Consider the following 14,281-nt stretch of genomic DNA (forward strand, 5'->3'; position numbering starts at 1 on the left):
AGGACCAAACAGGTTGGCTTTCATACCCATGCCCTGCACACAAACTTGGGATGATAAAAACAGGAACCTGCATTTGATAGGCTCATCTCATGAGACTCTTCTTGCCTTCACTTTTACCACAAGAAAGGTTCATCAGTATAAGGATCCAGACGAGGGCCTCAGAGGGCACCTCTTGTTTCCTGGCATTCTGAACAGTGTGAGAGTCATAAGCTTGAACCAGCCAGACCATTTGCCTGCTTTTCTGGCATGCGCCATTGTTTAAATATAGTGAGAAACAAGCTGGTCACAGTCCAGCTCAAGCGAAGGGAAGAGGTGGCTCCCCTGCTGCTGTTGGGCTCCAAGTCCCATCAGTCCCAAACAGGATGGCCAATTGTCAGGGATGACAGGAGCTGCAGTCCAGCCAAGGAGGGGCCAAGAGCCGGTGTGGTATAGGGGCCAGAGTGTCGGACTGGGGAGACCAGAATTCCAGTCCCCACGCAGTCGTGAAGCTCAATGGGTGACTTTGGGCTAGTCACTGTCTCTCAGCCCAACCTACCTCGCAGGGCTGTTGTGAGGATAAAACTGTGAAGGGAAAAACATGTCTGTATGCCACCTTCAGCTCCTTGGAGTAAAGGGTGGGATATAAATGTTTTTTTGGGGTATTTTTTAAGTCCCATCCTGATCTTTATGGTTGTGCATTACAGGGTCTTCTGTCTCCTGAGGGAAGCTGAGGCTTCTCTTAAATGTTTATAAAAACAAGAGAAGGCCTGGAACTGTCTCCAGCTCTCCTGACTAGCCTGGCCCTAAATAACTTCTCATTTGCATTATTTGAAGAATCAGGCACCCACTGAGTTAAAGCATGAGGGATTAATAGTCTACACTTCACATTTAACCATCTTGCAGTGCACTAGAAGGTGCTCTCCAGCGCACCACAGACAGCCAACGTAACCTCTCCTAGCTGACGGTGCTGCCCCTGTTACTGGTGTAGGTGCAAATGTCTTCCAAAAGGATCATTATAAATTTATTAAAACGACCAACACGCACTCCTGTAAAAAAACAGAACTGCAGCAGTTTCGTATAAGAAATAAAGAGAACATGGATGTTACAGGCTTTTAATAAAAATAAGCTTAATAAGCTAAAGACCCATAGATGAAGCAAATATTCATTACTACATAATCCTCAGGTATAAAAGAGAGAGGAAAAACAAACAATGGATGCAAACCAGATCATAAGAGCCAAAAAAAACTCTTTTTCTCAAATAACCAAGACCTGAACTACCTTCATCTAAAGATGAAAGTGTACATAGGAGGTCCTTGGAGAACACGACAATCACCTAAAACGAGCAGCTATTAATTGCAGGGGGATGTGAAAAAAGGTGAACCAACCCATTTACTCAGTATGTGTTTCATTGCTAAAATAAAATCATTTCAAACTCAAAACACTTGAAAGCATTAGGAGTAACAGCTCATCCACCTGAAGACGATGTTAACGGCTAATAAAGCACGAGAACACATACCCAGAGCAGCCTTCCCCAACCTGATGCTGTCCAGATGCTTTAGACTACAACTCTCATCAGCCCCAGACAGCATGGCTGAACAATGCTGGGAGTTGTAGTCCAAAACCTTTGGAGGGCACCAGGTTGGCACAGAGTCTTGTGGTGACCCAACCACCGTTCCTTTCAATGAGTCTCCATTCAAGCATGTTGAACATCAATGATGCATAAAAGCAGCACTCAGCCTTTTGTACCAAGAATTAAGTGTCACTTATCCAAATCAGCCAGCCAAAAGTTAAGTATGTTCCCCACTAATATCACTGGAAGAGAGACTAAGCACTAGCTTAACTCTCCCATTTCTATCAATGTGATGTAAAAGTGTGTTAACGTAGGCTGGATAGGGCCCTTTGTTACTTGCAAATCCAGCTCCATCTGGAGTTTGTTTTTTCTAAAACATCCCCTCCCCCCAAAGAAACCCTCAAATATTCAACCCCAAAACATCCTTTTTAGACAAAAAAAAAAATTAAATATCTGGTTCAATCTCGACTACTGAAAGAAGTTATATAAATAAGAAAATCTTATAAAGCTATATTAACAATTTTATCCATGTGGTTCAAATTGGACTACTCTACCAAAAAAGGGGCTAATCATTTTCCCACTCTACCCTAGAAAAGTTTTAAGATACTAAATTGCTTGTGTGTTCCCTCCCACGTGGGATTGTTGATGCTCTAGGAGCAAGAGTGGGTTGTATTCACTAAGTTCTGCTCAGAGGAGACCCAATGAAATGAATGGGCTGTATTCAAAGTAGCACTAAGGGAAATGTTCTCCTCTCCGCTGCACCTGCTAAATCTGCTTTGAGGGTTCCCCCAACCCTCCAGAGCAGATTTGGGGACAGCGGAAGAGGGGGGAAATCCCATTATGCCAGCACAAGCCTTTAACTGAATACAGCCCAATGGATCTAAGTTAGCCGTGTCCATTTTGTTCTGCTTTGAGTAGGACTACAATGGGATACAAGCCAGCATGGCACGCTATTTTGACGCTGTTATCCCTGTCCCACACCTTGGCCCGCCTCCAGTCTGTTTAGTCCTGCAAAACCCTGTATGAGCATGTCAGCGTCAGAGTTGCTTTTGACTTGTCGTCACCCTCTGCTTAAACCAGCATCCTCCTAGCTGTTCCTCCATCTCCTAACTTGCCACCATTTATCAAGATGTCCTGCCAGCCACAGACCCATTTCCAATTCTTCCTGCAAGCGATCACTGCCAATTAAATCTGATAGCACTGGCCTTAACTCTTCTGCAGCAGCCCTCCGGGACCTTTGGATCCTCCTAGCTGGCTGAGGCTGATGGGAGTTGTCGTCCAAAACCGCTAGAAGATACCAGCTTGGGGAAAGGCTGCTCTACAGAAAACTAAAAGCAAAATAATACACGTTGCAACTTGATTCAATATGTTAATTAAACAACAAACCAAAATCAGTTTCACCACAGTCATTTAAAAAAACAAAGGTCAATCAAGGCCATCTGGGTATGCCGGCCAGCAGCCATTTTAAACAAAGACAAGTGTAAGAGTCAAAGGGCCAGCGAGTGACTCGGTAACCAGTAGCAAGAGACTGAGAACTCCTTGTACAGTAGGCCAGGGAGCACAGCTAAAAAGAGCAGATTCCAGTATGGATACGCATATAAATCTAATAGCATACACTAGTGCTACATATCAAAAACCATCCTGTACACGGTAAAACATAGAAAGTCACATAATCACAGTCACCCTTTTGGCATGGGGGGCAGCAGAGCGTCATTGGAGCCAGGGCCCAGCCCCAGAACCAAGGTGAAATGCCAGGAGCGTGTGACATCACTGTAAACAGGAGGGTGCCTCTGAACATATGCAGAGTTCATTTCATGCAGCCTCTCATCTTTAGAAATTAAATATGGCACATGGAAGTGACAGGCCACAGCAAGCAAGGCCCAAGTGCATAATGATTTCTCCACAATTAGTGTCAACAAAGAAGCCTATTTAAGATAAATAGAGGGGTGGGCAAGAGTCAAGATCAGTGGAGACAGCATGTCATCCATGCTGTGCAGCAGCCACATGAAAAACGTGCCATGAAGCCACCCTCATCCAGGACTTTCTGAGCCTCAGGCTGGCCACACAGCAACACACACACACCTAGCACATGGTACCCCCCCACCCTTCATGCCAGTGGAGGAAGTGGATCTGTGAAGACTTTGCTTCAATGTAAACTATCTGATCTAACTCTCCACTTAAGTTGGACAAAGCCTCTCTACAAAGAAACCTCTTCAGACATTTTAAGTCGCTACTGAAGTGCTGCTCCAGCCAGAACAAGGAAATTGCAAGGCTCCAAGTCCTGGGTGACTTTACAATATGGTTGCTCATTTTGCAAACCTCCCTCTTGTTTTTTCAGATGATAAGCCTGGGATGTGAAAAGTTCGGCACGTGGCATTTACGTTTGCATCAATTATTTTTTAAACTGCAGAATAAGACTTGCGTGCCCTGCATATTGCTGGGTGTGTGTGTCAGGGTGCCTTCTTCCACAGAAGAGAACGGAGGCCCTGGCATGCAGTGTGGACAGGGAAACGGCTCTCGTGCCTGCCAGTCTCTCCAAAATAGCAACAGCTGCAGCAGGAGGAGGAAGCCACCCTCCTTCCAGCCAGCTCCAGCTCCTTCTCCGCTCCCATTGCCCAGCAGCCCTTCCCACTTGCATTGGGGTGACATGGGGGATGGGAGGGAAGGACAGGTGACAGGTCCACAGGAAGAGGGGGGATGGGTACTACCACGGAGTCTCCTTTTGCAATTTCCAAGTTGCTCTTTGGCAACCTCTGGCAAAGCACAAGGAGCACCTGTGAGAGGTTGTAGGGATGAAATTCTGAGGAAGTTAAGTGCACTTGGGTAAGTTTTGCTGGACTGCACCTTGTAACTGGAAACAGAAAAATCTCGTTTTTTAAAATCACATTAATAGTTCAATTTGGGAGGTGTATATATCTTACAGCATTTTTACTTGCACAAAGGGCTATTTATAGCTCATGGGAAATCCCCTAAAGGAAGCATCTTAGGTCCATCTAGCTCAGTGCTGTCTACACTGACTGGCAGCAGCTCTCCAGGATTTCAGACAGAATTGTGTCCAAGCCCTACCTGGAGGTCCTGAAATGCCTAGCTGATCTCACACACCTCCATCCTGCAATAGCACCTGTAATAACGGTGCCTCTGGCAATTATTTTTCTGTAGCAAAGGCAGCTGGGTTAAAAACTTGTGCTTCTCATCGCCCTGATTCCTGCTACTGAATTCAAGCCAATGCTACCCCACCCACTTTGATGAAGGTCATTAACTGGTTTCTAGCCTATTCCCCTTGATAGTAACTGATCCTTGTGAAGGTTCGGTTCCTAGCAGATTGCACAAATGCTTGACCGAATTCGATATGTGAAACATTAATTTAAATGGCATTTCCTAACCAGCATTTTCAGATGCTTGCCAGTCTACCATGTTGCGCTGGCCCAAAACCTATTTTGCACATTTTAAGCAGCTCCTTGAGTCATCCCGTAGCAGCAGCAAGGTGTCTCAAATAATGTTCTCGGGAACTATTTTAGGCAGGCAGCCTTTAGGCCTTATTAAAATTTGCTCACACCCTTGGCTAGATTAACAGCTTAGTGACCGCTGCAGTGCTGAGATGGGCCTCATGAAAATATCCTAGAACCTGGAGATTTCACCACCAGCAGATTCCCATGTGCCTGCGACAGGTCCTGGCTGGGCCCTGGTAACCTCACATTTCTGGATCAGCTCAAATTAATCACCAATTAATCCGCTTTTGTCCTCAGGTCCAGAATACTGACCAGAACATAGACCAAACTAAACTGCCATTCTAACATGGCAGGAAGAGTGTATGAATGCCTTTACCACTCCTTAACCACTCTTGAGAATTAAAAATTCATGCAGAGGCAGCATGCTTCTGAAAACCAGTTGCCGGAAGCCTCAGGAGGGGAGAGTGTTCTTGCACTCGGGTCCTGCTTGCGGGCTTCCCCCAGGCACCTGGTAGGCCACTGTGAGAACAGGATGCTGGACTAGATGGGCCACTGGCCTGATCCAGCAGGCTCTTCTTATGTTCTTATGTTCTTAAATGTACTGTCAGTTAAACAGTCTTGGGATCGCAAGCTGGTTTTCACAAGAGAGTCAAATGCCCAAAGAGATGACGTGACAATGGCAACCAAGGCACGACGTCATGCGCTTGGCTGAATTTGGCCAGGGCCATTTATTATTACCCTGTCTTTTCCCAGTACTTCTTTTCCCTTTTAGATGAACCTCTGATTGTCAGCCTGCTAAAGCAGGATCGGCTAGCCTCAGGAAAGGGAGCTCCCTCCAGCTGTATTTTCAGAACTTTTTATACGTTAAGATAGCCAGCAGATTGGGAGGACAACACAGAAGCCGATGAAGTTAACAGGGAGGAAAATCAGTGTGTGCGCATGCATCCGCGCACTCTACTTAATCTCACCTCTGAGATCATTGCAACAATAGTATAAATCAAGCTTTCCACACTGCAAGAAGTGAAATATTCCTCCTCTTGGGGCAATGCTACTTCATTTAATTCCAACTCTCTCCATCCCCTCCCCCCCGGATGCAGATTATTTCAATCCAAAACATTTTCCTCACCATTCCTGCAAATGGTCGAACAGAGATGGGCCTGGTAGGTGGAAAAGCAGACGTAGAAGCACAACACTTAAAAAGGAATGTAAAAGTACTCCCCGCCCTTCTGGAGGTGCTCCTGCCACCCATGACCAGCTGGATGATCTCCAGCAAAGGGGGGTTGGGGGAGGAAAGGGAAGAGGATCTTTTCCTTGCTCTCTCCCACTCCAAGAACCAATGACAAGGGCAACTGTGTACATCCAACATGTGTTGCAGAGCCTTTGAGAGGGGAAGTCACCCAGAGCAAGCCTTGCTCTGCTTAAAGTTCAAAACATCTTCTACAATAGTCCGAAGTATTACTACAACTGAAGTGCTGACGATTTGGGCAAGATCCATTAAGCGCTGCTACAGGAAAACCTCTGTTCATTCCAACAACGCCAGAGCAAACTCACTGAAAGGGAGGAACTGTCACTACGCAGGATTCGGCCTTGGATGACTGTTGGCCGCAACACCGCTAGAGAATCCTAAATGCTCGTTTCAACGTTATCAGTTATTTTTCTTTTAAAAACAAACAAGAGAGGTAAATTCTCAGGTAAGGGACTGACTTGTTTTGCTCTTTGCCAGGAACTGAACAGACACCATTTCTAAGTCTTCTTGGCTTCTGCCTCAATTCCTCTAAGACACACTGGAACAGCGGATGCTGGGAGAGCCCATTTGCGTCAGGACCTTGTCCAGCCACTGCAAGGGGCCATTCAGATGGAGCTCAATCCAGCAGGGGGTACTTGTAACCGTCTGCCGCCTAGGAACAAAAAGGAGGAAAAAGAATTACTATCAGGGCTATGCATTCTGCACACTAAAAATGTGAGGGAGGAAGAAAAGATACAAACATTCTGTATCAGGAATTCTGCAACTGGCATAAATTACGTCAATTCAGTAGCTGTCCATTTTAAAGCACACATCCCTTGCTCTGCTTCTACTAATCATGGGAGAGGGCAAATGGCAGCCCTACACAGCCAGGTGCCACATACATATGGTGGCCTGCCAGGGCTGCACAACCCCAATTTCTGCAGTCTCAAGGAAATAAACAGAAATAGGAAGTTTAATTGAGCCACTAGTGGGTAGGAGGCAGGCAGGCTGGCTGGCAGCGTTTTGCTGGGTAGGTCACCAACTGTGCAGACTTGGCAAAGAGATGCACTTCTAGCATGTGAGATTTCACAAGCCTTTTCTACACACACATGTAAGCACTCTCACTTTTGATTTTCAGGCGTCTTTTGAAGACCATTTTTTATGTAACTGTTTAAATGTTTTGATCAGCCAGTCATTTCAGTGATCTTTTTTTACTGTTTTTACGGTGTTCTGTATGTTGCTATATATATATCATGCTATATTGTATGCATTGGCGGTATATAAATACTTTTATATATAATTAAATATAGCCTCAAGGGCTAGAAGGTTTCTTTAAAAAAAATACAATAAAAAGTAAACATTTTAAAAAGAAAGGGGATTCTCAGGATGCCAGTTTCTGTGGCCGCACCTTTGAAGTCCAGCGGTTGAACCTGGACTGCTCTAAACCCTCCCAGCAAGCTTTGCAGGTGCTAAGGAGCATCTTCCCCAGTCTCTGGAAGCTCAACCCAAACCCTATTTTGGCTAACCTATAATCTTCGAGGACAGCCACCGCACCCATTCCCAACTCACTGGATTAGAGAGGGCCGAATGGCGGCTTATCCTGTGCAACTCCCCAAAGCATCTCTTTTGCATGACTCAAAGGCCACGTGAGCAAAGACGGCAAAAGAGAGTCTAAGCCAACCGATTTTGGGGGTGGGGAGGGCTGTGGTAGGACACAGAGAGCCAACCAGACGCAGTGTCCTTGTGATGCCAAAGTTAATGCGGGGGAGGATGGCAGTTGCATTATGCCAAGTGCAAAGAGTGTTCTGCACCATAGTACAACCCTCAAACAATGGCCAGTTCCTCCCCGCCCAACAGAACTCACTCATCTGGATCTCATTAAGAGCCATGGCCATTGGCCAAGATGGAACAGTTTGCAGTGAGGGAGGGAGCCAGCAAGCCGCTTTCAAAACAAAATGGACTCCAAACATCTGGAGAAATTTGCAAGAGGTAACCCGAGAGGCCTCAGCTCCAGGCTCAGTCCCCAGCCACTCAACAAGGAGGAGAGCCTGTAAAGACTCCGCCACAAGGAGATCTCAGTGGCCCTCTTGAAGAGGACCACAGATTTCTAGGAACAATGTCACAGGAAACCCTTTGCAGAGCTTCTTGGATTTAATCCTGCCTGCACAGCATTCTAAACCAAGAAACAATTAGGCGGCACCCCAATTCCTCCCCTTCTCTGGAGGACTGGAAACATTAACATTTGATTTCCACATTCATACCCTCTGGTTGCAGATTGCCTTATCCAACCCCCATTTCCCTTGTGCAGAATGGTTAGTTATTCCTCTGATCAAAGAACAGACTCTCTCCATCTCCAGTTTCCTAGATAACCCCCATCCACCCCCCCAAAAATAAACTGTAAACATACAGAGCAGGGCAGTCAACATGACGCCCTCCAGATGTTGCTGGACTCCAGTTCCCATCATCCCCAGCTAGCATGGACCAAGATGATAGGATATGTAGCCCAACAACATCTGGAGGACTGCAAGCTAGTGACCTCTGATACAGTCGATAAAAAAGGAAAGGCCCTGAGAGGAGGTTTGAGCCCCCAGCAGTTAAAAGCACAAGCGGCCCCAACCAGGAGACTTCAGCCCACCTCTGGCTCCACAATTTGAGCTGCCGTGGAGGAAGAAGCATGCAGTTCCTGCCTACTGTACTGAAGCCCCCTCCCCCCCGTCAACACACACAGCCAGCCCTGTCCCCATTCTCTGCTAAGCTGTGCAGTGAAAGAACAAAGGGCATGTCAGTTGAGCCCCCCAGAAAAAGAGAGGTGCCAGGCATCCTCCCTCTTCTCTACACACCCCAGCTCCCCTGACAAAGGACCTAACCTGTATTCAGCACCCCAGCCTTTGACAAAGCTCATTCGGATGGTACACATTCTCGTCAGCTGATAGACGGCTTCAAAGCCCTGGTTGACAGACTGGGCTAAAAGGGCTGCAAATTCCTGGTTGTTAAAAATCTTCAAGTTACATCCTGTTGAAGACATAGAACATAACACCAAGGCAAATGTTAACATGCAATTGCTGAAGTGCAGAGACACACAGATTTTTTTTTCTTCCCCTGAAAGACAGAAGCTCCTTCCATTGCGTGCACTGCTCTCCACCACATCGCCAACAACGAGAGACAACACCCCCACACACACGCCAGAGTGTTGCACAAAAGGTGTTCTGGATAGTGAAAACATGGCACATGCTGTATTGCACACACCCTGCCAAGAACTCATTGCACAATCAGAAAGAAGAACTTCTTGAACAAAAGTGGGGCAGAACCCTTAAAATTGCAACCCTAACCTTTTAATGTTTACCAATATTGCCAACAACTTCATCCTCCATCCCCCCCAGTTACAAAATAGAAACTCTCCCTCAAAAGGAAAAAATCCCTATTAAATTGTAGACCAAAAGCTTCCCTTAAAAAGGCGAGGCGAGACAAGACCACAAGCAACTGTCCGCTCTCAAGGGAGGGAGATCCAGAGGATAGAGCCAATACTGTAATGACGCATCCTAGAGCAGCTTCACAATCTGTCTCAAAACAGTTGGTTCAACCGGTCTAAATTCATTTTATCTGTGTATGGGATTGATATTGAAATTTTACCCTCATACCCCTCCATGCGTGCAAAACAGTTACTCAAAGGAAGAATCTATCTGTACGCCAAAAGATGGGATCTCCATGCCTCCAACCAATCGTCTTTCTCTGTGGTACCCACTATTTAAAACCTCTTTTAGCATGGAGCAATATTTTATTTTCCTAACTACCCCACATTTGAGAAAAGCTTTTACAGCGCTGCGCTTTCAATCTATGCATACGGCACTGCTGGATGGGAGGTACGCTAAGGTCCCAGTTCATCTAAGACATTGCATTTGCAAATCCGGTGAAACTGAGGATATAGTTCACTATTTAATAAGATGCCCTTTATATAATGCCCCAAGGCTCAAATTCCTCTCTTCCATCCTTCTCTCCTTATCAAACAGATCTCCCTTGGAACAAATATGTGTACTTCTTACAGGTAATGACACTTTTTTAACTACCCAAGTGGCAAATTTTGCTTTAGCTGCCAGGAAAATCAGAGCCAGATACCTTAAACAATTGCAGGCTGTACTGGAAGCCCCTCGGCCCTTTTTATAGTTTTAAACTTTTATACTTAAGTTCCAAGTACTGGTGACAATATACTTTTAGATAGGACCACGAATTTTAATTGATCATGATACGTTTATTGTTGTTATGTATACCTTGGCAAAGCTAGTTTTACAGTATGTATTTTTATTTATTATTTCATTGTGATGGCCAATGGCTATGAGCAATAAAGACATATTCATTCATAATGACGCATCATAATAAAGGCCAGGCTGGGGGGAATCTCCTGGGCTATCATTCTCAAGCTGTATTCCAGGGAACCCTTAGAACACAGCTGGGGAGCTTTAGGCCCAGGGGCCAATGCGGCCCTCCAGACCCCTCTATCTGGCCCTCAGGACTCTCCCTACGCCATTCCCAAAGTCACATCCCCTCTACCGAGGCCACAACCCTCCCCGGCCCTCCTCTGCATCCTCCTCACGCTTTTGCCCGGCTGAAACGGGTCCTTCAACTGGAATTATGCCTCTTGCTTGCTGGGATGGAGGACAGAGAAGGGTGCGCATCGTGTGCGGGCATAAACACCTCTGGATTTTCTGTGACTGCAGAATGTACAGGAAGGGCCGTAGTTCAGTGGCAGTACATCTGCTCTGCATGCAGAAGGTCCCAGGTTCAATCCTTGGCATCTCCAAGGCTTGGAATATCCCCTGCCTGAAACCCTGGATGGAGGGCCACTGCCAGTCCATGTGGACAATACTGAGCCAAATGGACCAATGGTCTAAACCAGTACAAGGCACCTTCCTGCATGCCTCTGTTCTTGTAGGAAAGTAAGAGTTGCATCTGTTTTTTTGTTGCATTGTTCTTGTTGTATTTGCATTGTTTTTGTTGCATTGTATTTTTACTGTATACATGGACCTTATTCAGCAGTCACTGGGCTTCCATGTAACAGGCTGAAGCTGAACCCTGATAAGACCGAGGTGTTACTCGTGGGAGATAAGAGAAGGCTGGGAGATATAAACCTGGTGTTTAATGGGGTAAGGTTGCCCCTGAAGGACCAGGTCCGCAGCCTCGGGGTCATTCTTGACTCACAGCTGTCTATGGAGGCTCAGGTCTCGGCAGTGAGCCGGGCAGCTTGGTATCAATTACATCTAATACAGAGGCTGCGATCCTACCTTCCTGTCCATCTTCTCCCACGAGTGATACATGCCCTGGTCTCCTCTCGCTTAGGCTACTGTAATGCGCTCTACGTGGGGCTGCCCTTGAAAACGGTCTGGAAACTACAGCTGGTACAGAATGCGGCGGCACGTTTGATAAAGAACAGCCGTCGCCGTGATCATATCACTCCAGTATTAATAGATCTTCACTGGTTACCAGTTGTTTACCGGGCCCAATTCAAAGTGCTGGTATTAACCTTTAAAGCCCTATACGATTTCGGCCCAGTTTATCTGCCTCCAGCATCACCAATTATGCCGCCTGACAAGATCAGCCACACACGACCTTCTCTCGATCCCACCAGTTAAAACAGCTAGGCTGGTGCGGACCAGAGAGAGGTCATTTTCGATTGTGGTCCCCACCCTCTGGAACTCCCTTCCTTTAGACCTCCGCCATGCCCCCTCCTTGATGGCTTTCCACCGATCCTTGAAGACCTGGCTGTTCAGGCAGGCCTCTGGGGTTTCTGGGGTGGGTTAGTTTTTAATGCTGCTGATTACATGTAAGAGTGGGTAGCTTAATTATTGTACGTTATTGTTATGGTTTTATATTGTATTTTATCCTGTTATTGTACATCGCCAAGAGTGGCCGTTAATTCAGCCAGATAGGCGACTCAAAAATAAAATTTTATTATTATTATTATTATTATTAACCAAGCAACAACAAATGAGAATCTGCTCATGCTATCGTACAAGGTTGATCCTTAGCTTGGCATCTTTCGAAAAACCACAAGTTACACAAAACAAGTGTGTTTATGAATAACTGCTAACACTTCACATCTCCAGCATGCACAGTGACCAGAATAGCACAGTTTGACAAGCACAGAAAGGGGACCAATGAAAATTGTTCTGGAGAAAGGGACAGCATTCCAAGAAAGGAGAGTTCCTGGGACTTTGAATCCTGGGCCCCATACACCATAGTTTGCCTTGTGAACACTCACAGTATGCCCATAGCCCTGCTCCTGCCCTGTTCTTTCTCGGTAAGCTCGCAGGTATAGGCTGGCAGTCCTCTCCCGTCCAAAGGCTGATCTGCTCTCCACCTGTCCTTTTAAACAATATGGCAGCAGCGGGTGCTCCTGGAGTATTCACTGGGTTTTCACAGGACAGAAGAAATGGGGAAAGGTACGCAGCAATGAAGAAGGAAAGTCACACTGAGCCACCTACCTGGTGGGATCTTGCATACGGTGGCCGGATGCCAGCCATAGCGCTGGTTACAGTTGGGAGACTGGACAAAAATGGCACTGTCGCTAAGGCACTCTGCAAAGACCTCCCCTCCGATGTAGTACAGCCTCACTCCTCTCCCTAGGAAACACAGGGCAACAGGGCATCAAGGCAAGGAGTCAACGGCAACACAGCTCTCAGCTTCTCTCTCAAATAGCTGGGAGACCCATCTTTGAAGCATCTCTCTTGCCACTGCAGACAAACAGAACACTGGATTGGTGAGACACTTTGCAATTCACCCAGCACAGAAACCAGTTGTTTCTTTTGTATTCTGCCCTTCCCCAAAGAGCTCACATGGTGACCCTTAATTTATCCTGCGAGGTAGTCTAGGGTCATAGAGTGAGTTTCACTGCTGGATGGGAGCTAGGTCCGAAGCCTCCCCTGTTAGTTCAGCACTCTAGTCCAGCTTTTCCCAAGTGGCAACCACCAGATGTTGTTGTTGGGCTACAACCTCCATCATCCCTGGCCACTGGCCATGCTGGATGGGGTTGATGAAGGAGTCCAACAACATCTGGAAAACACCAGCTGCTCTAACCGGCCATTATTTATTTATTTATTTATTGCACTTGTATACCGCCCCATAGTCGAAGCTCTCTGGGCGGTTTACAGCAATCAAAAACATTAAAACAAATACACAATTTAAAAGCATATTTTAAAAACAATTTAAAACACAATTTTAAAATTCAAAACAATATAAAAACAATTTAAAAACACATGCTAAAATGCCTGGGAGAAGAGGAAAGTCTTGACCTGGCGCCAAAAAGATAACAGTGTTGGCACCAGCCACACCTCGTCAGGGAGATCATTCGATAATTTGGGGGCCACCACTGAGAAGGCCCTCTCCCTTGTTGCCACCCTCCGAGCTTCCCTTGGAGTAGGCACCCGGAGGAGGGCCTTTGATCTTGAACGTAGTGTACGGGTGGGTTTGTATCGGGAGAGGCGTTCCATCAGGTATTGTGGTCCGAAGCCGTATTATTATATCCTTAACTAATAACTACCTTTTTAGGCAACCAAGGGTATGACTCAAGTGAAATCCAGTGGCCAGAAGGATCCCTGAGTGATGAGATCTACGCATTGTGGCTGCACACTGTTCTACCTTGTTCAAAACATGGCAGTCATAGGATCAACAAACTAGCTCCGCCCAATTCCCAGCAAGTTATCGCTTGTTGGGGAAAGAAGGGTTGTCTGAGTCTGCCTTATATTAGCATAATTTAGAGGTAGCTCCAAAAAAAGTTTTAACTCTTTCAGAATTGGGGGAAGATTTTATAAGTAGGCTTGTGAAGTCAACTGCAGCCTTCCAGTGGAGTTTGTGAGTGGTCCCAGTAGAAGAGAGTCAAGCCTTCCGCCTCTATTAGTGAGACAGAACCAGCTATAATGAAGATTTTCTCACTGGAGGAAATTGCACACTCGAAAATCAAAGAAATGCAGACGCATTCAAAAAGTTTAAATTACTTTATTACACCGCACAGGTAATAAAGCCAGACCATGTATTGTTAATTAAAATTACGCCGAGGAGTTTAATTTG

The 14,281-nt window shown here is 46.1% G+C and overlaps 1 protein-coding gene across 3 annotated transcripts in view; it reads right to left on the reverse strand.

Annotated features, from left to right (window-relative positions):
• Positions 1-1,089: 1,089 nt before the first annotated feature.
• Positions 1,090-14,281, reverse strand: part of SMAD3 (SMAD family member 3) — a 69,259-nt gene continuing 56,067 nt past the window's right edge. For 2 of the 3 annotated variants that reach the window (XM_061594965.1, XM_061594966.1), the window contains 3 exons: positions 12,700-12,837; positions 9,091-9,235; positions 1,090-6,896 (listed from right to left, as the gene is read on the reverse strand). In XM_061594965.1, the coding sequence (XP_061450949.1) occupies positions 6,773-6,896; positions 9,091-9,235; positions 12,700-12,837 (407 nt within the window). In that variant the 3' untranslated portion in view covers positions 1,090-6,772. The remainder of the gene's footprint in view (positions 6,897-9,090; positions 9,236-12,699; positions 12,838-14,281) is intronic. The other variant, XR_009758935.1, reaches the window with a different exon arrangement.

Source organism: Rhineura floridana, chromosome 14 (assembly GCF_030035675.1).
Source record: "Rhineura floridana isolate rRhiFlo1 chromosome 14, rRhiFlo1.hap2, whole genome shotgun sequence".
NCBI classification, from domain to species: Eukaryota; Metazoa; Chordata; class Lepidosauria; order Squamata; family Rhineuridae; genus Rhineura; species Rhineura floridana.